The sequence below is a fragment of the Chlorocebus sabaeus genome, chromosome 2 (assembly GCF_047675955.1).
Source record: "Chlorocebus sabaeus isolate Y175 chromosome 2, mChlSab1.0.hap1, whole genome shotgun sequence".
NCBI classification, from domain to species: Eukaryota; Metazoa; Chordata; class Mammalia; order Primates; family Cercopithecidae; genus Chlorocebus; species Chlorocebus sabaeus.
In genome coordinates this window covers 21,994,871-22,018,010 of record NC_132905.1, presented here as the reverse complement: position 1 = coordinate 22,018,010, position 23,140 = coordinate 21,994,871, and the positions used below count along the sequence as shown (strand labels likewise).

Sequence of the window (23,140 nt, the reverse complement as noted above, 5' to 3'; positions counted from 1 at the left end):
CAGGTTTGGGGAAACCAAAGTGGAAGGGAGTCGTGGTCCTGCTGTCATGGAGCATCTATTCTAGTGATGGAGATGGCCATCAACATTCCTCCAAATGCCTGTCAAGCCAGTCATGACAAGGGCTAAGAAGACATATATTGTGCTCTAGGAGTGAATAGTGGGGCTCTGAACATATTCGAAGGATCAGAAGAATTCCCTAAGCAAGGGATGAATGAGCTGAGATCTGAAGAATACATGGACCTTCACAGGTCACAGAGAGGAAGGAAGAGAACTTTAATAGAACAGGATGTGCAAAGGCCCCGTGACATAGAAGGGCATGGGGAGCTCAAGGAACTGAAGGAAAGCCAATGTGGCTTCAAGGGAGAGGCTGTGATAGAGAGGGTATCGTGTGAAATAAGACTGAAAAGACGGCTGAGGGCCTTTCCATAAGGAAAACTGAAAAGTGAAGGGAAATCATTTGAAGGGTTTTTAGTGGGAAAATGACATCATCCAATTCATGTTTCAAAGAAGTTTTTCTGGCTTCTATCAGGGATCAGACAGGCAAAAAGTTGGGGCCAAATTAGCTGTGGAGTAACCAGAAAGGAGGTTGGGCAGCACCAAGTGAGAGCGGATGATGATCTGGGCCAGGCTGCTGCAGTGGCAATCCAGGGGAGATATAGAGCATGCCTTCTGACCTCATGCCTGAGGTCAGATAGGTAGCCCAGCCTGGGTATCCTTGTCTCTCAAGGATTCAGGGTCCCTTCACTGTGCTCTAGTCATTTCCCCTTCTCCTTCCCTCCTTCCCTCCTTCCTTCCTTCCTTCTCTCTTTCTTTTTCTTTTTCCTTTTCTTTTTTGAGGCAGAGTCTCACTCTGTCACTCAGGCTGGAATGCAGTGGTGCAATAATGGCTTACTGCAGCCTTCACCTCCTGGACTCAAGCGATCCCCCCACCTCAGCCCTCTGAGTAGCCAGGACCACAGGCGTGCATCCCCACACCCAGCTAACGTCTTGTACTTTTTGTAGAGATGGGGTTCAGCCATGTTGCCTAGGCTGGTCTTGAACTCCTGAGCTCAAGGGATCTGCTTGCCTGGGCCTCCCAAAGTGCTGAGATTACAGGCATGAGCCACCACGCCCGGCTGTCATTATTTCCTTATCTGTGCCACATCTCTAGGAGAAAGACATTTTTAAACCTGTTTTGCAGAGAATAAAGGTTAGAGTGTTGGACTAAGATCACATAACTTACAATGTATGGACCCTGTCTGAACTCACAGCCTAACAGGGAGATAAGTGACTATATATTTTAGGGTACAGTATCCACAGTGCAGGAGCAGAGAATGCTGGGGACCAGACAGGGCAAGCAGCTCCCTGTGGCGGAGTGGGGGTTCCCCAGGAGCAGGAGCTCCACCTCCCAGGACCCATCACAGGGTCTGCTTAGAGAAGGCCAACATGTCATAAGTCTTAATACATGTTTGCTGACTGTTTGAATATCAGTTCTCAACACTTCACTTGCAAGAAATCTTGCTGTCTGAATTACCATCTTCCAAGAGAAAAATTATAAATGTTTTCTGATTAGTTCTACCATTCATAGCCCATTCCTAAATCAGCACAGGAAACAGCTAAGCTAAAACTTCTGCCTTTTTCTTCCTTTACAATCTGCCTGTATCTTACTCTTTCTTCCTCCAAGTTTTTTCTTAGGCAATGTCTAGACAGTTAAAACAAAACAAAACAAAACAAAACTCTGAATTGTGCTAGAAATAATTTGTCATTCAGGATCCTTTTTTTTTTTTTTTTTTCCTTTTGGATGAACTGGATTACTCTGAGCTGAGACCAAGGGATGCTCCTCACACCATTGGTGAGATGTCAAAAGGTCCAGGTTGGTTACACTGAGTCAGACAAAGGCTGTTGTAGACTCCTGTTCTAATTAGAATACATGCTTAGCATTTTGTACGAGATACCTTTGTCTTCTCTGTATTTATGTTACTTTGAAGGCTGTACCTACCAATGTTTGGCAGTGACAATACTTGTGTGTTACCTATGCATGACATTCAGTTCTGTGGCAGTCTGTCTCTTCCTCACCCCCCAGAACTGAATACCATGCACCTGTCACACACAAGTTATTGTCATTGTTCAGGCCCCATTATCCCTTGGTGAGACTCTTGCAGTAGTCTGCTGACTGATCCCTCTGCTACCAGCCTTTCCCAATGAAGTACACCTTCCATATCTGCTGCCCTAGTGATCTTTCCAAAAGGGACATCTGATCATGCCCACCTCTCCCCCACAAACCTGCCTTATTCCATGTCCCCACAGGACATGTCCTGAGTACTCAGTGAATCCTGGTTAATAAAATAAGGTGGAATGATAGATCCATGCTGCTCATCAGTGACCTCAAGAAAGTAACCCTATGGGTAAGAGTCATGGTGCCAGGCACTGCAGCAAGAGTTTTATGTGCCTTTAAATGCTCCTCCTATTATCTTCATCATTTTAAAGGGGAGGAAACGAAAGTTTACAGAGGTCAGGTAACTTTCCCCGGGCCCTACAGTTGGGATAGAAACCTGGGCAGTTTGACTCCAGAGGACACTAACTACTCTGCACCGCTGACTTCATCAATGAGTCACTCACTGGGGTTGCCTACAGGAAAGGTAAATCTCATTGCTGAGCACAGGCAATGTCCTTCCTTAGCCCTGCATAAGAACGTGCTTTCCCCTACAGGCTCAGCACCTCCCGAGTTGCACTGATGCAGACCTGAGGGCAGGCCCTCACCTCGGAGCCCCTGCCCTGCTATAGTGGGGTCAGGTAGAATCTGTGTTGCCTTAAACTCTGTCTCTTGTATGATAGGAGTAGCCCCGGGCTCCTGTGGGGCCTGAGCTGGGCATACCCCAAGCCCCAGGTGTATGCCCGAGTTACTGGCTTCTTCTGAGCATCAGCCAATGTGACTCCACCTTCTTGGAGGAGCACCATTCTCTTGCCCAGGTGCTTCGGCCCCTCCCTCACAGGCTGGGGCCCATGCTCCTCACCCCAGGTTGCTGCCAAAGTCCTCCTTTGAATTAGAGGAGCTTCTGGGAACACAGAGCTCATCTCTTTGTCCAGCTGTGGGGTCTTCTGCATGCCAGCCCTTTTGGCTGGGCTTCCTCCCCGACCTGAGGAATTGAGCAGGCAATGCTCCGTGAGACCCAGCCTTCAGAGGTTCTACCCCAAGAGGCTTCATGGTTCTGCTGTGCCCTGACCCAGCTCCCTGCCTGCTCCCTCCGGCTGAGATCAGCCATGCTCTGTCATCCAGTCTAGGGATGACAATAAGGCTGAAATAAAGCTTCCATCTTGGCATGTGGATACAAAGCTAGAGACATCAAAGATTATTTGATAACAAATTCCAGGTAAATAATAGTAATAGCCTCTTTTCCCCTGTGTCCTCAACACCCGAATCTTAGGAGCTCCCAGAAGGGCACCTACAGGATATGATGTTCCCATATCGATTCTTATTGCGGTTTTCATCCTCCTTGGCTGTGTCCCACGAAGCTGTCTGCCCCTCTGGTAAGGCCTAAAAAGCAAGGACAGAGTGGTTAGAGTGGCCTGAGATAGGAGCTTTATGGAAGTGGAGATGAACCAACAGGGGGAAGTGAGACCCAGTGTGATGGGACTCCTAGTGGAAAGGGCTAGATGTCCTTGGATAGGGCCTGGGGAGGACGTAGATTTTGGTCTTTCCATGGACCAATTCTCTTGTTCATTGTTTCAAATGTTATTGATGTCTTCTGTGTCATGAGTTCACAATCTAGCCCAGTAGGAGAATCGCTTGTCCATTCATTGAATTATTCATTCATACACTCAATAGATACTTATTGAGCCCCTAACATGGGCTGGGCACTGTTTTAGGTACTAGGGATACAGAGAAACAGACAAGTTCTCCTTGAGCTTCCAGTCAACTAGGAAATGTAGCAAATGAAAAAGTAAATGTGTAATTTTAGATATGAAAAATGCTATGATGAAAATAAAGCAGGATAAAGGGATAGTGATGAGGAATGAGAATTATTTCAGATTATACACTCTGGGAGGGCTTCTCCAAGAAGGTAACATTTAAGTTACAGTAGTCCTCACTTATTCTTGGAGGATTTGTTCCTAGACCCCCCAGTGGGGACTCCTGAAACCACGGATATTACCGAACCCTATATATACTATGTTTTTTCTTATACATACATACCTGTGATAAAGTTCAGTTTATAAAATAGGCATAGCAAGAGATTAAGAACAACAATAGAATGACAATATACTATAAGTTATGTAAATGCAGTCTTTCTCTCTCTCTCTAAATATCTTAATTTTTTTTACTGCAATTAACCTTGGGTAACTGAAACCATGAAAAGCAAAACTGCAGATAAGGGGGACTTCATTAATGATAGATACTGTAATTCCTTAATATGAAAGAGCCAGTCACACCAAGAAAAGTAGAAAGTGCTTTTCAGGCAGAGGGAACAGCAGGTGCAAAGATGGTCAGGCAGCAACCAAATGACCATATTCAAGGACTGGAGTGATGTGAAGAGGGGAGAAGTAGTGATGGTAGTATCTAGAGTGGATGGGGGAGTCCAGATTATATAAGGCATTGCTATTACTGGTTAATTAATTGGGCATTATTCTAAGTATGATGAAAAATCATCAGAGGGTTTTGGGCAGGGGAATCATCTGATCTGATTCATGTATTTCAAAGTACAATCTGGCTCATGTATGGAACACAGGCTCTGGGAGGGCCATGGAGGAAGCAGAGAGATCTGCTAGAAAGTTGTGGCAGTACTCCAGGCAACACATGATGGTACCTTGGACTCTTAGACAAGGGCGGTGGTGGTGGACGTGTGAGAAGTGATTATTTGCAGGATGTTCAGTTGAATATTGTTGACTTGGGTTGTCTCAGAAGCAGACTCAGAGATAAGAAGTCAGGCACAAGTAGTTTGTTTGGGAGGCAATCCCAGGGAGTTTGGGTGGGAGAATGGGGAAGTGGTACAATCAAGGGAATGAAGTCGATATAGGGCACATCAATGAGCAGGTTACCACTGTGGGCAACTGGGGCTTAATCCAGTGGGCACATCTCATGCTTCACAGCTATCCCGCCATGGGGGTGGTGCAAAGTTGGGGTAGTTATTGATGAGTTCTCATCCAGTGTTGGTTGAGGACAACTCTTGGAAACTCCGCAGCACTTCTTCCATGCTTTATGGGCAGAGTGTGCATATTCTTCTGTCTTGAAGAAGCCCTCAGGCAAAAAGTCACAGGTGCTTACAGGAGGAAACCATCAGGTGGGCATGCATGGGAACAGTGAGTGTAGAGTGGATGTGTGCAGGGCACCAACACATCTGCCATAGATGCCGACTGTGAAGGAAAGGGAGGAATGAAGGCTGACCCTTAGATCGTTGAAGAACTGAGTGGAGAGAGATGTTATTTATTGAGATGGAGAAGCCTGGGTTAGAAACAGGATTGGGGAGGTAAGAATTAAGTGTTGTATTTTTGGGTAAAGTGCTTAGAAGAGTGCCCAGCATTGAATACTGCATACTTTTTAAAAAATATGTTCAAAATAACAAATAATGGCAGCCACATTTGAGATGCCTATTAGACTATCCAAGCTGATGTTCAATAGGCAGTTGGACACAGACACCCAGAGCTTAGGGGTAGGGAGGAGAGAAAAGTCATCAGTCAGTTTAAGAGGATGGCAACCACCGATAAGACAGACAAGTCAACAAACATGAGACAATTTGCAAGAGTTATGAGCCAAGTGGTATGGAAATACAGGGACGGGTACAGTCAGTTATTTCATAGAGAGGGAGGATGGACAGTTAAGGGCGTGGAAACAGCTACAGAAAAGCTGCAGAAGCATGATGATCAGACCGTGTTTTGATTACTGTCTCTACCCTACCTTTAGTAGTATAGGCTGAACATCCTGCTCATGCCCGTGCATTGCTTCTGAGACTGAATTTGTAACACCTTCAGTCTACACAGCTCTCTGTCAGCAGTGCAGGAGAACCCACCATTCATCTTAATACACCAGCCTTGCCTTTGCCCATCTATTCCTTACTAGGTCCATCCTAAGCAAGGAAGAACCTGTATCCAGGTTGATCCGAAATTCAGCCCCTCAATAAGCCCTGTTTTATTGGCAGGTTCTGAACAGGCCAGTGCTCACGCACAGTTCCACCTGTCTTGCATCGGGTCTGTCAAGTGTTAAATCAACCTGAGTGAGTCTTTTCCTAGAGTGGGAGTTGGAATGCTTTTTCTGTAATGGGCAAACTAGAAAGCAGTTTGGGCTTTGTGAGTTGTGTGGACTCTGTTGCAACAACTCAAACTCATATTCAACTCTACTGTTGTAGAGTGAAAACAGTCACAGATAAAAAGCAAACAAATGGCCATGGCTGTGTTCCAATACATCTTTATTTACAAAAATTGGTGTTGGTACCGGGTGCAGTGGCTCATGCCTGTAATCCCAGCACTTTGGGAGGCTGAGGTGGGCAGATCACAAGGTCAGCAGTTGAAGACCAGCCTGGCCAATATGGAGAAACCCCGTCTGTACTAAAAATACAAAAATTAGCCGGGCATGGTGACAAATGCCTGTAGTCCCAGCTACTCAGGAAGCGGAGGCAAAAGAATTGCTTGAACCCAGGAGGTGGAGGTTGTAGTGAGCCAAGATCACGTCACTGCACTCTAGCCTGGGCAACAGTGAGACTTTGTCCCAATAAATAATTAGATAGATAGACAGACAGACAGACAGACAGACAGATAGATAGATAGATAGATAGATAGATAGATAGATAGATAGGTGTTGGGCTAGGTTTAGCCTATGGCTATAGCTTGCTGACCTTTATTATAGAAGCATGACTATGATCCTCATCCATGCAGTGGTTGAGTAGGTGGAATTCGTGCTCATTCTGCTACCTAGCAACTTCAGATTCATTAGAGGGTACAGGAAGGAGTTCTTTGCCTGGGCTTCTCAGGCTGAGCCATGCTCTACAACTTTAGCTTTTCTTAGGTTTTAGATTGTGGTAATAAAGTGCCTTCCTAGCTATTAATGGGTCATAATTTTGTTCTTTCTATGTCCAATGTCCTTAGACAAACATCCTGGAAGAGAATCAAAACAGGTGCTAGGCTTTGGGCATCAATCTCTGACCTAAATCTGAGTAGGGCAAAAATGTTATAAGGATAGGTAAGTGCTCATTTTACAAATGTGGGGCTTATGTCTCACTTTTCTCCCTTGTTCTCTTTCTCCTTTTCCTGTTTCTCTTCTTGCTCCTCATCCTACCAAACCTTACATCCATCCTGCCACCAATTTAGGTCATCTCTAGGTGGAAGATGCTTCTAGCTACTGCAGGTAACTCTTAGAACTCAGATTCCAGCCCTAGCCTCCTCCTCTATCTCAACCAGGTAGCTCCAGCTCCTCCAGGCAACTTGCCAGGTCTGTTCTCTGTATGTGAAGGGAGGTTGCTGCTTTCAATGTTAGCACTGGATTTCTGGATGTTGAAGATGATCTACTGAGGGTGGATTTTGTACCTGAAACCCTCTGTGATAAAAGCCAATTGTTCATCCAAACATGTCCCCCTGAAAGTGGGGTGAAGCCAAAAGCAGGACAGCATGACTGTTTTCATACTGATTTTTTGAAAAAAGAATTGTGTTGAGTACTTGCCATGTGCCAGGGTTTGGGTTACCGTTATCTTAAGGTCTCTTTATGACTGCACATTAGAATCACCTGGGGAGGCTTTACGACTCCAAAAGCCAAGGTCCCCCCCAAGACCAATGAAGTCAGACTCTCTGGGGTGGGGCACAGGCATTGGTAGTGTTTAAAGCTCCCCAGCTGATGCTGCTATGCAGCCATAATTTTTGCAAATAGTGACTTTAAAATACTTCCCTATGAGTCTCCTCATTGGTTTCTTTTGTTTTGGGTTTGTCCCCTCCAATCCATTCTCCACTGTAGTCAGAGAGATCTTTCCAAAATGTGAATAGGACCCAGTGACTCCTCTTGCCATGGCCTTCAGGATACATTTCAAACTCTTTAGTGCAACGTCCTTAACGACTTCACCCCAAATGCCCCTGCAGCCTCAATTCTTGTCCTTATATCTATATTGCCAGTTATAAGGTGTTTAAACTTTATAAGACTTTTCACATGCTGTTCCCTTTGCCTGAAATTCCCTTCCACCTGAGTCCATCTGACAAACTCCTACATATCCTTCAAAACTCAGTGTAAGCATCTTCTTTGTGGAATCTTCTCTGTTCACTCTCCCTCACCCCACTGCATCCCCAGGTAAAGCCAGTTACTTCTATTATTAGATGGACTTCTTTGCATCTCATAATTCAACTCTGTTTCTCAACTTGGCCATGGGCTTCTCCAGGGAAAGGGCAGCATCTTTGTCATGACAGTATCTCCAGAACGTGATGCTGGCTCTATACTTCAGATGTGCTTGAAAGACCTCTTTAGGATGAATGAACGAGTGAAATAATTAGTGAATGAGGTGGCTTCTGTGCTTTCAGAGGGCAAATATCCTGGGATCTTAGAGGTGTCGGTGACCTTGAAAATGGCCTAGTTGAGTTCCCATCCACAATGGCCTTCCAAGCAGCTGAGAAGTGGATCCATAGCATCTATCACTTGGATACCCTCCATGACAGATAGCTCACCACTTCTCCAACTTTTGGCCTCACTTTTGGACAGACTCGCCAGAGTTTTTTCTTTACTCAACCTCACTGTACTTTGCCTATGCCATCTCATGGGGCCCCATAGAGTAAATGTGTGCCCTTTCTCTGTCCTGTGACATCCTGCAGAGATTTGATGAAAGTCTCTTCTGTTCACTCCCAGAATCCTTGAATGGTAGTTTGGGGTCCTCTCACCATCAACAAACACCATGCCTTCCAGGAGACACCCCAGCATGCACCTATCCCTCGACAATCCTAAATCAAACAAAACAGTTGTGATAAGTGAGTGGCACTTTGTGGGGAACCACACAGGCCCTGTCATGGTCCTGGGAGCCTCCGTCTCCCTTAGTGGAGGCTGAAGGGGACTGAGTCGGCCTGGAGGCTGTGACGATGTTGACAGAAGCAGAGGAGGGATGCCTAATAGAGCCACTGGGAGGGAGTGGTAATGACCCCGTAATTGGCAGACTTTGATCACACATCCATTTCCCTTTTTGGGGAGCTACAATCTAATAAGGGATAATCTCTTGAAGGAAAAATAATATGAGGGGGAAAAGTATGAAAGAGAGACTCATCTCCATCTTCAAAGTGAGCAAGCCGAGGGCATTATTTTTCCATTAGTGGCTAGTTACAGTAGATTGACCAGGGAATGGTGGCAGTCATTAGGCGCTAATCACATTCTTTTGAAACCAAAATTGCCATCTCATTATGTTCATCCATTATCAATCTCCACTTTCCTTTTCTCATTCTCTTCTCCTGAGAGTGGTGAGCCCTATTTTTACATTTCTCTCTGTGTGTGAAAATGTTTCCTACTCTTCAACAGTGTTGCTTTTCCAAGGCAGTCTTTTTTTGTTGTTGTTGCTCAAAAAATGTATTTGGGGATGTCCTTGTCCCTGGAGAGCTGCGCCGTGGTATTTATAGAATCCTCAAAAGTCAGATTTGGAAGGGTCTTTTGAGAAAATTATTGACTCATTTTATAGATCAGCAAAGTGAGGTCCCGAGACAGGAAATGACTTGCCCAAGAATATACATTGAGTCTGTCCCCACTCCCTCCCTCGGTCACTTCCTTCTTTCCCCAGAGACCATCTGGATGCCAGGTGCTGGGATAGACAGGGACCGGGGCAAGGAACTACCTAGGGTGGTGTGGGCAAAACTCTGAAAAGGGGAGATCTGAGAGGGAGAAAAGCAGCCCCTGAATTCTGGGAGCTGACCTGGCACTCACAGGTGGGCCTTGGTGTTCTCCTGCTGAACATGGACAATTTCACGGAAGACCAACTACAGGCAAGGCCACGATGAAACAAGACAAAAACAAGTTGTATCTGGACGCAGACAAAAATATATGAACATTGTCCAAGCCAAAAAAAAAAAAAAAAAATGACCAAACACCCCCCTATTCTGGTTAATACGAACGACTACCGATTCTTTGCCAATTACAGCTCTAGCCTCTGTCTGATCTTCCCTTCTTTTAGGTAAGATGTATTAAGATATCTAATCATGCCACTTCCCAATGTGTCCAACCTGAAACAAAGCCTCACCTCCTTAGTCACTCTTTCAAATCAGCGAACACAGCCCACGCTCTGAGTCCTTTCTAACATCCTCTTCCCGAAATGTCCCACAGGAATGCGCACTTCCAGGTATGCATGTACCTCACTGCAACAAGTGATAAATCCAACTCCAGGAGGTGTGTCCCTGCTGATCTCTGGCCAAAACATTTCAGCTAAAAACTAAAGGATAAGCAGGTACCAGCTTTGGCAAGAGCTGGGGAAAGAAGGTTCCATTCAGAGGGAACAGCAAGTGCAGAGGCTCTGGGATGGAATAAGTTATCTGTGTTCTAGAACTTGAAGGGAGGCTCTCCAGAGCAGAGAGAATAAGAGGAGGATGACAAATAATGTGGATTTGGCTTGGGGTTGGGGCAGGGTGTTCAATCAAGGTCTTGTGGACCAAGGACAAGAACGTGAGTTTTATTATAATTCAACGGGAACGTTTTGGAATTTTTTTTTTCTTTTTTTTTTGAGATGGAGTTTCACTCTTGTTGCCCAGGCTAGAGTACAATGGTATGATCTCAGCTCACCGCAGCCTCCGCCTCCTGGGTTCAAGTGATTCTCCTGCCTCAGCCTCCCGAGTAGCTGCGATTACAGTCCTGTGCCACCACATCTGGCTAATTTTTGTATTTTTAGTAGAGGCGGGGTTTCTCCATGTTGGTCAGGCTGGTCTTGAACTCCCAACCTCAGGTAATCTGCCCACTTTGGCCTCCCAAAGTGCTGGGATTACAGGCGTGAGCCACCACGCCCGGCCCAGAAACTTTGAGGGGGAGGCTGAGCCAGTGCCAGCATTTTGATAAATGGCAGACAGTGCTTGTCACTGGAATCTTCTTTATCCTTGATGATAGGCTTTATAGATTTTAGAATAAAATTATCATCTGGTACCTGCCCCAGACTAACTCTCCCTGTGATTGCAACCCACCCTCCTATCCACAGAGCTGAGTCCATGGGAGGCTCAGACCACATGGCCACAAGTCACAGACTTCTTGTGTTCTGCTGTGCTGACTTAGTCCATAGGACTATGAAACCTATCTTAATGTCCCATTTAGTACATTAATTATCTGCTAGAACTGAGAATGATCCCTGATGCCTGTGTGGCTGATTTTTTCTTCTACCTGGCTCTACTGAGCCAAACCAACAGAAGCTTGCCATCCTTCTTGAGATATTCTTCTTTGCACCTAAGGCTTTTTGAGTTATGCCTAAAATAGTAAGATGTCAAAACACAAAGCTTCCTAGAGCAGCTCACTACCAATTCAAGGCTGGGGGCGTGCCAGCCCATTTCGTTTACCTGTTCACCTCCTATCCTCAGCAGATTCTGTCATTTGCAATGCCCCCCTTCACTCCCCTTCACTTGACTGTATCCCTGGAGATAATTGGATATGTTATGCCCTAGGGTGCAGCAAAACCAGGCCCAGGGATCGCTGATGAGGCAGTTCCTGGCTGATGCTCCAGGGCACAGCTGAGGGCTTGCCTCCTCCATGTTCAGTCCAGCCTGCCAGGATTTCCCCACACCCCTGCCCAGCACTGTGCTCTCCTGGTGCAGGAAAGACTCTGGAGAGGTCTTCAGCAAGGAGGCACCATTTTACCTGGGTCTTTCCTTCATTCGTCTTGTCAAGAAATACCCCTTGCACACTAACTGTGTATACGAGTCAGGCAAAAGGCAGAGCTTTGCAAAAGGTGGACAGACTAGAGTGTTTGAATATTTTTACTGCAAATAAGTTCACCACTTCGAGTGTCAGTAAACGTTTCTGAAAACAGTAATACATCCTGCAGGTTATGGGTGGGGAAGGCTTTAACTATACAGAAGTAGCACAAGGTAACTTTTTGGTTGATGAAATTCTCATGTGTCCTGATTGTGTTGGTGTTTATACGACTCTATGCATTAAACTCATAAAACTGTACCCTCTCCCAAAATTAATTTTATAGTAAATTTTTAAAAATGGAAAATAACACACCCCACAGAATTTTGTGATGATTAGTGACTACCCAAGACAATACCCATAGCACCTGGCACAATGCCTGCTACACAGTAGGTGCTCAGAATCTTCCATCTTCCATATCCTCTTTCCCAGTGATATAATATTGAGCCTTTTTGGCCCACTTGTGGAAATCATTCTCTTGCCATCTTCAGTCAAAAACATCCAGGATGTTTTTTTAAATTTTGAGTTCTGGGATACATGTGCAGAACGTGCCCGTTTGTTACATAGGTATACATGTGCCATGGTCGTTTGCTGCACCTATCAACCTGTCATCTAGGTTTTAAGCCCCACATACATTAGGTATTTGTCCTAATACTCTGCCTCCCCTTGCCCTCCTCACTACCCCCTGACAGGCCCCGGGGTGTCATATTCCCCTCCCTGTGTCCATGTGTTCTCTTTGTTCAACTCCCACTTATGAGTGAGAACATGCGGTGTTTGGTTTTCTGTTCCTGTGTTAGTTTGCTGAGAATGATGGTTTCCAGCTTCATCCATGTCCCTGCAAAGGACACGAACTCATTCTTTTCTATGGCTGCATAGTATTCCATGGTATATACGTGCCACATTTTCTTCATCCAGTCTATAACTGATGGGCATTTGGGTTGGTTCCAAGTCTTTGCTATTGTAAAGAGTGCTGCAGTAAACATATGTGTGCATATGTCTTTATAGTAGAATTATTTATAATGCTTTGGGTATATACCCAGTAATGGGATTGCTGGGTCTAATGGTATTTCTGGTTCTAGATCCTTGAGGAATTGCCACACAGTCTTTCACAATGGTAGAAACATCTAGTGTTTTTTTTTTTCTTACAAGGGCAAAGATGGGAACTTTCTGAAACATCTATTCCGGTTTGTCTCAGACCAAAGGGATTCCCAGGATGTAGGACTTTGTTTTAAAACTGGGACCATTTTGGGCAAATTGGGACAAGCTGGTCCCTCTAGATATAGGTAAAATAGCATTTAGGGAATGGGAATGTTTCATAATCTGTTGGGAGCCTAAGGTCTGGCCTCTATTGTGGTCCACAGGTTCAGTGAACACATTTACTAATGTCAATGGTCAGCTTGTGAGTGACAAGGGAATCACAGCTCTGCAGGTTATGCACAATCCAAGGGCATTGCACCTACGGAAGCACCATGCATATGGCAGAAATTTTAGGGTTTCCATATTTATTATGAACATTTTCTGGAAGGTGACAGTCAAATATCTTGAGACAGGTGCACATTTTGCTATTTCATTCTAAGGTGCTGTAGGAGTTAGTGGTGGCCTTGGCAGAGGCCAAGCTTTCAACAAATGCTACCTTCTGTGCTGAAAAGCACAAGACTTAGGGATTATAAATGTGGACAGAGAAGGCAGGAGAGGATGACTAATGACGTCTACTCAGTGGCATCAGGAGAGCAAATATTATTGCGTACCATGTCACTAAATAGACAGTAATTTATGAGTTCTGCTGGTGAAGCTAAGTAGAAAATCAGATTGCAGCAAGATGGGGGTATTTGTCTGTGACAGGATCTTTGATCAAGGCAGAGAAGTTGAGTGCAAGTCTGCATGCAAGTCACAAAGTACTCTTTAAAAGGCCCAATTAAAAGCTACAAGACCTCCTTTAGATGACAAATTCCCTGCCTTCAAGAAGTCTATAGCTTAATGGGGAATCTCACATGAGGGTACCTCTATTCCTCCCAGCTGTGAGCCTACAATCTTGGGGATCCCTATAACTCACTTCAGGCTACAGACTTACAGCTGCCTTCACGCGTCTCCATGGTCATGCATGAGCTTCTGGGTGGCTGACTCTAGGCCAGCAACTCTCCTCTAAACTTGCAGCCAGCTATGGAGAACAGGCAGACTGCCAGGGGCCATGATCATAACCTTGGTAACTCTTTTCAAGAAAACTGTGCAAGGGGTATAAGATTCCTATTAAATCTCCCTAACTAGTTTCATTTTATTTCTCCTTTCAGAGGCAGGCATCTTTGTTTCTCCTCAAAAAGCTGGCTGCAGCATTTTAATCGTTTCGTTTTTTGCTTCCAAGCTTTGCACATGTAGCTCCCTCTTGTACACAACCTTCTCCTCTACCCATCTTCTTCTACTTTTCTCTAACTCAGAGTCTTATCTTTTGTGAAACTTCTAATAGATTTTGGCAACAAGAAGTGACAAAAAGCAAGTGTGTCTCCAAAGCATTTGAACTAGAGTTCTGTTACATCATTACATGGTGCGGCAAGACCATGAGCTTTCTTTAAAGTAGTGTCTTTATTTTCTTTATTTAGCTTTCTATCTCCAGTGCCCAAACAGTGTTAGGTGCACAATAAATACTTAATCAGTGTTTCTGGCCACATGAGTGTTCATAAAATAGAAGCATATACTATCAGCCTTTAGAATTTCATGCTAAGCTTGTAGTCAAACATTTCACAGATGAAAATGAGACCCAGAGAGGAAAGAATCTTGCCCAAGACCACCCAGAGTCTCAGGAGCAGATTGAGAACCAGGTTTTTGTCTCTTGGTCAAAGGATTTTTCTATAGTACCACCTGAAAATTGCTCACTTGGTTGGGGGAGATCCTGTATTAAATACACAAAAAACCCACCATGTACTCTGTTACAAACCATATTGTAAGTAGAACAATAAAAATAGGCTAAAAGGGAAAGACTGAGTCTCTTCCCTTTTCCCTTAATGGGGAATCTCACACAAGGGTACCTCTATTCCTCCCAGCTGTGAGCCTACAATCTTGGGGATCCCCATGACTCACTTCAGGCTACAGACTTCCAGCTGCCTACACTCATCTCCATGGTCATACATGAGCTTCTGGGTGGCTGACTCTAGGCCAGCAACTCTTCTCTACACTTGCAGTCAGCTACATTGAAGAGGCAGACTGCCAGGGGCCATGATCATAACCTTGGTAACTCTTCCAAGATCCTAGATCCCTCCAAGAGCCTTGGTAACTCTTCCATGATCATAACTTTGGTAATAGTCTCTTCCATGTGAACTCTTTCCTGCTGGAAAACTCCCAAGTTTGAAACCACATGGATCACTGATGACTTTTGGCCACTCCCTGTAATGGCTTATTGTCTTGTTTTATCAATCTGGGGGTGGTGTGGAGTGAAACGAGCAGGTGGAGCCTAGGTATTCCTATTTTGGTCATTATGAGTTCCCAGAGTTGAAGAATCCCATAGATTTCCCATTCATGATTTGGGCATGGGCCAGTAATTCCTCATGCCCCTCCCTAGAACCATGCCCGTCTACAAATTGAGGAGCTGAACCAGAACCTTTCTGGGGTTGCCTGTGATGGGATATTCTATCACTCTGTTACCAACTGAGGAGAGCACACCTTGTGGGAGAAGCAGAGGTGTCCTCGGACACTGCTTAGGGGGCTCTGAGCAGAGAAGGGAGCAACTGGGGTGACCTGAAACTTCCATCTCTATAGTTATACCCCATTCAAAAGCTGCCTGCCTGCCATCACCCCATTATCCACAGATGACTAAGAGCAAGATGGCAATACAGGCCTTCCCCACAAAAGCCATACATATGGCGTGTCCATCCCGAGCTAGAAAATGAACAAACGTTTGCTCTTCATTAGGCTGCATCATACTCCTCACAGCTGTTCCTTGTTGCTTTAAATAGTCTTAATGGAGCTGTAATAACCAGATACCTTCTGGTTGCCCTACTGGGCTTGTTCCATTCATTACGACAACAGGCTCTCTGGATTGAACTGGGATGAACTTCTTCCTTCTCTCCATCACAAAGTCACCTCTTCCTATTCTCCCTCATCTTCCCTCAACCTGCTGCTCGTCTGACTACCATGGCAGGGTTACATGGGACACAGACAACTCGGCTTTCCAGCCCACATCTCTTATCTTTTGCTGTGATGCTTAGGGTTTTGCTGTGTAACAGGGGAAGGTGGGAGAACTGGAGCTAGGGGGAAGCAGGCTGGGGAGGGAGGGCGCTGTGGTTCAGAATCACATGCCCTTGACTTTAATAGGAAGGGCATATGGTTCAGAATCACATGCCCTTTCATCAGTAGGAATAGACCTGAGGGTTGGCAGAGCACGTCAGGGGATGGGTCTGTGGGCACAAGCAGGGCACATGCTGGGGACTCCATGGGTTTTCTTAGTGGTTCTCAGCTTTAAAAGTATATTCCCATCAACAGGAGGGCTTAGAAAACACTGAAGTATACATCCCACCCCAAGTGAAACTGACCCGAAATGTGGCCTGAGCATTGGTGTTTTTTTAAAACTTCCTCAGGTAATTCTAATGTGCAACCCAAATTGAAAGCCTCTGACTGAGGCTTGGATCTGTCTGGCAGGTGAAGTTAATTTGCCTTGGGCCTCCTTGAGCTCCTAGGAGCCCAAGGCCCTTGGCCAATTGTGGTTTTTAGAACTTGAGACATAACCATGGGAGTGGTAGCCCCAGACAGTGAGGTTCCCATGCGACCATCAGTGGGAGGGAGGCCCAGCTGGCCCGGCTGATTGGTTCTTATTTAGACTCCCAGAATATCAGTGACAGAAGGGTTCTTTGGATCACTTTGACAAACCCCTTTGCTCCCACTGCATAAATGTGGAAATGGAGGCCCAGAGGAGAGGGACCTGCCTAAAGTCACTTGAATACTTCATAATTGTTATAGGACTTGATTCCAGGCACTTTGACTCTCAATTCAAGATGGTTCACACATTATTTCAAATAATTGAACTTAAAATATATATTGAGAGACTCAAGTTTTCATGCCAATGAGAACAAGCTGATTTTATGGCTCTACATGCAGAGAAAGTGCGTAGGCTTGTCTGGGCTCTGGGCCCAGTCTCCTGGTTTGGGCAGCCCCATATTTTCCTTGAATTACTGTCCCAGACGCCTACCTGCCTCTGTTGTCCCTGCTCTGATCTCTACAAGATCTAAAACGCAAATCTACTTTAAAAAGCCCTGCTCTCTTCGATGGCTCCAGTGGCTTCTTGATTACAACCCAAGCTCATTAGCATAACAAATGCTCGCCTTTTGTTTCATCTTGGCCCCTGTTGACAATTTCAGCCCCATCTCCCTCCATGCTTCCTCCCAAACCGTTTCTAGTTCCCCTCACTCAACCTGCTGTGCAGACTCCCCAGCCATAGCTTATGCTAGCCACTGTGCCTGGAACACCCTTCCCTTCTTTAATTTGGTTCTTCCTACTTCTCAAGCTTTGGGCTTTATGTCTTCCAGAAAGCCACTGGCTGTTCACCTTTAGGCTGGGTTAATGCATCCCACCCCCAAGGATTCTCATAGCTCTGGATATACCTCTATGGTGGCATTTTTTTAGTCTCTAAGAACAGGCTCTACGTTCCCTAGAAGGCAAGGGCTCTATTTCAGTTCCCAGAGCCTAGTACAGTGTCTGTCCCATGGAAAATGCTCCCATATCTTAAAGTTGAAATTCTGAAAGGCCTGGTCCTAGGTCGTTGTCTTTGTCTATACTCACTTGCTTGATGACTTCACCCAGTGTGGCTTTAATCATCTGTAGGCCAGTAACTCCCAAAGGTTTCTCTCCAGCCCAGGCTTCTTTACCAAATTTCAGCTTCATAGATCCAACTACCTCCTTGCTACATGGAGACACTAATATGTCTAATGGACATTGCAAACTCAATTTAACATGAAACTACAGATTGTTCCAGCTCTGCTTTACTTGAGCGTCCCCACTTCCATTAGAGGCAGCTCCGTCCTACCAGTGGCACAAACAGCAGCCTTGGAGTTACCCTTAATTCCTTTTGTAACATATACCATGTATTAGGAAATGCTGTTGGCTCCATCTTTTAAATATATTCAGAATCCATCCACGTCTCACCACCTTCTCTGCCATGCCCTGAGTCATTGTTGTCTCTCACCTGAGTTACTGCAATGTCCTCTTAATTGGTCTCCTTGCTTTCACCCTTGCCTTCCTAAGTTCCATTCTCAACACAGTAGCTAGAATGAAGTAAGGACAGATCATTAGCACTTGTCTTTTTAAAGCTCTGCAGTGGCTTTCCATTTTAGTCAGAGTAAAAGTCGAAGTCCTTATAACAGGTTGTAATGCATAGCATGGTCAGGTCCCTCTTTATTTCTCCAGCCGAATCTCCTATTACTTTTATCCCTTGCTCACTCTGCCTCTGTCATCCTGGCCTCTTTGCAACTGCTTGTACGTGCCAGGTATATTACTCTCTGGATCTGGAACGCTCTTCCTCCAGATATCTTCCACCATGTCTTTATTCAAGTTTTATCTTCTAATGAAGGACTACCCTTTTATTCTGTTTACTATTGGAACCTCCTTTACTTCATGTCCCTGGAACAAATCTCCCTTCCTTGCTCTGTTCTTTCTTTTTCCATGGTACTTGTGGCAGACTGTATTATTATCCAAAGATTTTATTTCTCTTTTTCTTTGGAGATGGATTCTCACTCTGCCCTGAGGCTGGGGTATAGTGGTACGATCTCAGCTCACTGAAACCTCTGCTTCCTGGGTTCAAGTGATTCTCCTGCCTCAGCCTCCAGAGTACTTATGGTTACAGGCACCCACCATCACGCCGGGCTAATTTTTGTATTTGTAGTAGAGAAGGGGTTTCACCATGTTGGCCAGGCTGGTCTTGAACTCCTGACTTCAGGCAATCCACCCACCTCAGCCTCCCAAAGTGCTGGGATTACAGGCATGAGCCACTGTGCCTGGGCTTTTATTTTCCCCCCACAATATTTCTTGCTCTGCATGCTCCTCTAGAATCTGGCAACTGCCCCTCCTCCTCATCAAGGGATAGAGTCAAATTCCCCTCTCCTAGAAAGTAGGGGAGTTTTTACCTGCTTACAATCAATAGTACATGGTAGGAATAATGCAGTGTGATACCCAAGTTTGGGTCACAAAGGTGATGCACTTTTCACCTTGTTATCTGGGGAGCTCACCTATGGAGCTCTAAGCCACCATGGAAATCGTCCAACTATCTCAAGGCTACCACGCTGTGAAGAAGCCCAGGTCACTGAAGAGGCCATGTGTAGGTCTTCCAGTGGACAATCCCAGCTGAAAGCCTGCATCAGTCACTAGTCATGTGAGTGAAGACATGTTCGATGATTCCAGCCCCCAGCCTTGGAGACTTCCTAGCCCAGGCTCTGGATACTGTGTGGAAGAAACAGGTTGTCCCTGTTGTACCCTGCACAGATTCCACAGAATCAATGAATGAAAGAAATTGGTTATGTTGCTAAAATTTGGAGTGGTTTGTAACATAGCAAACGGTATTTCTCACTGTGTAACACACTACATTATAAAATTTGCTTATTTTTTAAGCTTATGTTTATTTCCTACTTCCCTTGCTAGAATACAAGCTTCAGGAGGGCAAGAATCTTTGTTTCATTCACTGTTGTATCCAAAATACCTAGAATTGTCCTTGGCAATAATAAATAGTAAATATTTACTGAACAAATTTTAAGTGATTGTTCAACTGAATTGAATTTTGTCTTCTGACGCAGCTTGCTATGGCTGAGATGTCCCTTGGATGTCAACTTGTCAAACCCACTCGTTTGTATGAAAAAACTGAGCAGAACAGAGAAGTGACAGACAACAAACAGCACATAGCAGACTCATATGAGAGTAGGATTGGAGGCTCAGGAGTCTTATATCTGCAATAGGATTCTCCTAGCAGATCTGTGACTCTTATGCTCAGGATGAAGATTCGAGATATCAGAGGAGCCCTGATGATCAAAGCAATATCCAGCTGTATTCTGGGCTGGACATTGTGGGCTAGCACATTGTGAAATGACTTTTATCAGGCAATATTTTCCAATTAACCCTCAGTTAATCAGAAAATAATGTTAACTAAAAGCTAAGCATTACAGCTTGCTGATTAATATAATTTGAGCTAATTGAGGCCAAGGCTAGCCTAGTTAGATTTCTGGTTGAGGTTCAAATGATGAAATGACATGTATTGTTTGTTTTCTTATAAAAGCTCTTCATTTCCATGCTAGAAAGTTTGGAAAATGCAAAAGGGTACAAAGAAAAAGTTTTGAAAAGCAACTCATCACACAGGGATGAATGCTTTAAAAGAAATGTTAATTTAGAAGGAAATGCATGAAAGTGTCAAATACACTTGTAATTCTGTCTTCAAATTTCAGATTGCAAGTTCTTACATATGTGTTTCTCAGCATTTGGCTGCTTGTCCCTTTTTTTTTTTTTTTTTTTTTTTTTTTGGTAAGCCACATATCTCCCTTAATGATATTTGAAACTTTTAATCAAATTGTTATGACTAATGTTGAATATACCATTTCAAACAACATAAACTTCCTGACATTTGCTCAACAAACAGGTGTGTATACACACACACAAAGCACACTCACATGCACCCTATGCCCCCGAGACTGGGACCATTCAATCCCCTAGCAAATGAGATCCAGGGATGGGTAGTAATGAGATCATCATCTTCAACTCTAATTTGAATATCCTTTCAAGATTTGTAGATGAGAATATGAAAAATGCTATTTTACTTAGACCGTTTTTGAAATTAAGTGCTAGCCCTCCCGAGCTGGTAATTACTCACATCCATTGACAAAAACGTTTTTGTTCTCATAGATATGTCAAACATGCCCCTTGTCACCATGTTTTACACACTCATAAAGCTTTAGGACCAGATAGGTCCTGAGAGATCACCTTATCCAAATTCTTCATTCAACTAATAAAGAATTTTAAAACTCAGATAGCAAAATTCTAAAATCTAACAGCTTACTACATTGGAATCCAGCTGTCTGGATCCCCAGTTTAGCACAATTTCATGACCTCATACGACTTCAGAAATATTGCTTTGTAAGCTCTTTCTCAGAATATAGTCTGAGGGATAAACTTAGTCTGCAATATCAAGAATTCCAAATGTGTGGAGTCTGAGCCAATGAGTTTTCTACTGCACACAGCAAAACTGAATCAAGCATATCTAGGGCACACACTGCATGTGAAGAGAAAAAAAAATAACAAACAATAACAAAAAAAAACCCCACACAAATACATATAACTCAGAGCATGGTACACAGAAGATACTCAAAAGATATTTTGGGAAGGGAGAGAGAGGAAAGGAAAAGTGAAGAAAGAAATTCTTGTTTTCAAAGCTGGCTGCAGCTGGAGTCTACCTGCAACTAGGAGAGTGGCAGAATTATTCTTGGAGAGTCAGCTGCTCTTTGGTTCAGAAAAAACGTCTTAATGCATTTTCCTTTTATTTTGCTTTTTGTTTGTAAAAGGTGAGGCCTAATGGGCAGGATTTGAAACAAAAAGAGTGAGATAGAGAAAGCTAAATTGTTCTGCAAAATAAAAGAGGAATGTGGGGCCCTTTGTCTGGATGCTGAGGGGTGGGGGTGGAGGAAGTTTTGAGGACACTAAAGAAGACTTTGAGGAGAAATTAGATAGAGACCTGTTGGGAGACCAGAACCTTAGAAGGCCTTACCAGCAATGTAGATGGTTAAGGAACTTATAAGAAGAACAGCGTTGTATTGAGGTGCTGCCTGTCCTTTGCTGCAGTCCTTCCCTATTATTCCCCAAACCTCGGTAACAACCACTACCTGCAAATCCTTTGTGTTAGAGATGCTTTGCGGAGGTGGGAAAGGGATGCCCATGCACGGTGAAGAGAAGGTGCAGAAAGAGGGAACTGTGGTCACTGGAGATGAAGCATTGCCTTTGTGGGGTGGGAGCGAGGACCAGAATACTACAGAAGCTTGAGTATGAGACAAGAGGTGACCAAGAGCAAGCAGGCATGCTGGAAATCATTGGCAGGGGAGATGTGCTGGCTTTTCTATAGCATGTGGGATGGGAGCTGGAGCCATTCTGGCATATTGAATGGAGGTGAGACTCCAAGGTGTAGAAACTTTGGAGATAATGAAACTCTGGATAATGAAAGGGGAAGGGGAGAGAAACAGGAGTGAAAAAGGATGTCTTAGAATTATTTAGCATGGCACTTCTCAAATTTAATGTGTATACAAATCACCTAGTTTCTGGTTAAAATGCAGGTTCTGATTCAGTAGGGGGGGACGTGGCCTGACATGTTGCATTTCCCACACGATCCCAGGTGATACTGATGCTGCTGGCCAGGGAGCCATGCTTTTTGTAGCAAGGCTTTAGTGCCCAAATAAGCCTCTGAAACAATCAGAAAGTTTCCCCACAGGCTGGTCTCTTACCTCATATTCCTCCTTGAACCCGTAGCCCTGGCCTCTCTTCATCTGCGTGATGTGCTGCAGCAAGTCAGCCACCCGGATGGCAGGCTGGAACTGGTCCCGGGGGTAACTCATCTCCACAGGGTCACAGGTGCGGTAGGGATGAGTCTGGATCGTGAGAGTGGGCTGGGAAAGCTCCCCACGGCTGCCATCTGCTTCGAAAAGAAGGAGGCAGAACAGACCATCACCTATAGAAGCGTTGCCCTTTGTCCTCCCTGTCTCCCCAAGCATGGCCTGAGGAGGACAGAGGGAACCAACTTGGGACTCAACTGATCAGGAAACCGCTCCTTCCCCGGCCTGGCTGTGTTGGTAGATCTAAGCATCAAACCCACAAACAAACCAACGCACACAATACATTTCAAGGGCACATACTGACAAAGTTCCAGCTTGGTTGTCATTCCAGTCTGTCTCAGTCCTTCCTTTAGACTTGGTGGGGCAGAACCACTGAGAAGCAGGAAGGCTATTTATTGGGAGCCCCCCTCCTGTTTAGGAAGCAGAGAGGCTGGAAATAGTGCCTGACGCCTGGCTGCAGGGGAGGAGAGCCTCAGGTGACCTCAGGTGCTCAAAGATTGGAGTCACATGTATGCCACTGGTCCATCTGACTGCATCCCTGTGATCTGGCTTATCTACTAACTTTTTTTCCTTTGAGTTTTACACTGGGAGGAATTGCAGCCAGTATTGCACTGCCAGCAGCTAGCAGGGACCCTGACCCTCCCAGCTGCTCTCTGTAGTTATGAGCTCTGCCACAGTGACCACCTTCTTGCTATTGTATAGTTTCCCCATCACTTAATACTATTAATCCAGTGGCATCATTGAACCCACCTTGCAGGTAGGGAAGCCTGGACCTCTTCCT

General features: G+C 44.8%; 1 protein-coding gene across 15 annotated transcripts in view; it reads right to left on the bottom strand.

Annotated features, from left to right (window-relative positions):
• The window catches only part of PTPRT (protein tyrosine phosphatase receptor type T), a 1,114,373-nt gene that overhangs the window by 67,209 nt on the left and 1,024,024 nt on the right, over positions 1-23,140 (bottom strand). For 6 of the 15 annotated variants that reach the window (XM_037983053.2, XM_008017114.3, XM_008017118.3 and 3 more), the window contains 2 exons: positions 22,252-22,442; positions 3,427-3,514 (listed from right to left, as the gene is read on the bottom strand). In XM_037983053.2, the coding sequence (XP_037838981.2) occupies positions 3,427-3,514; positions 22,252-22,442 (279 nt within the window). Of the gene's footprint in view, positions 1-2,993; positions 3,117-3,426; positions 3,515-22,251; positions 22,443-23,140 lie in introns of all 15 variants that reach the window. The other 9 variants (XM_008017080.3, XM_037983051.2, XM_008017082.3 and 6 more) reach the window with 3 other exon arrangements.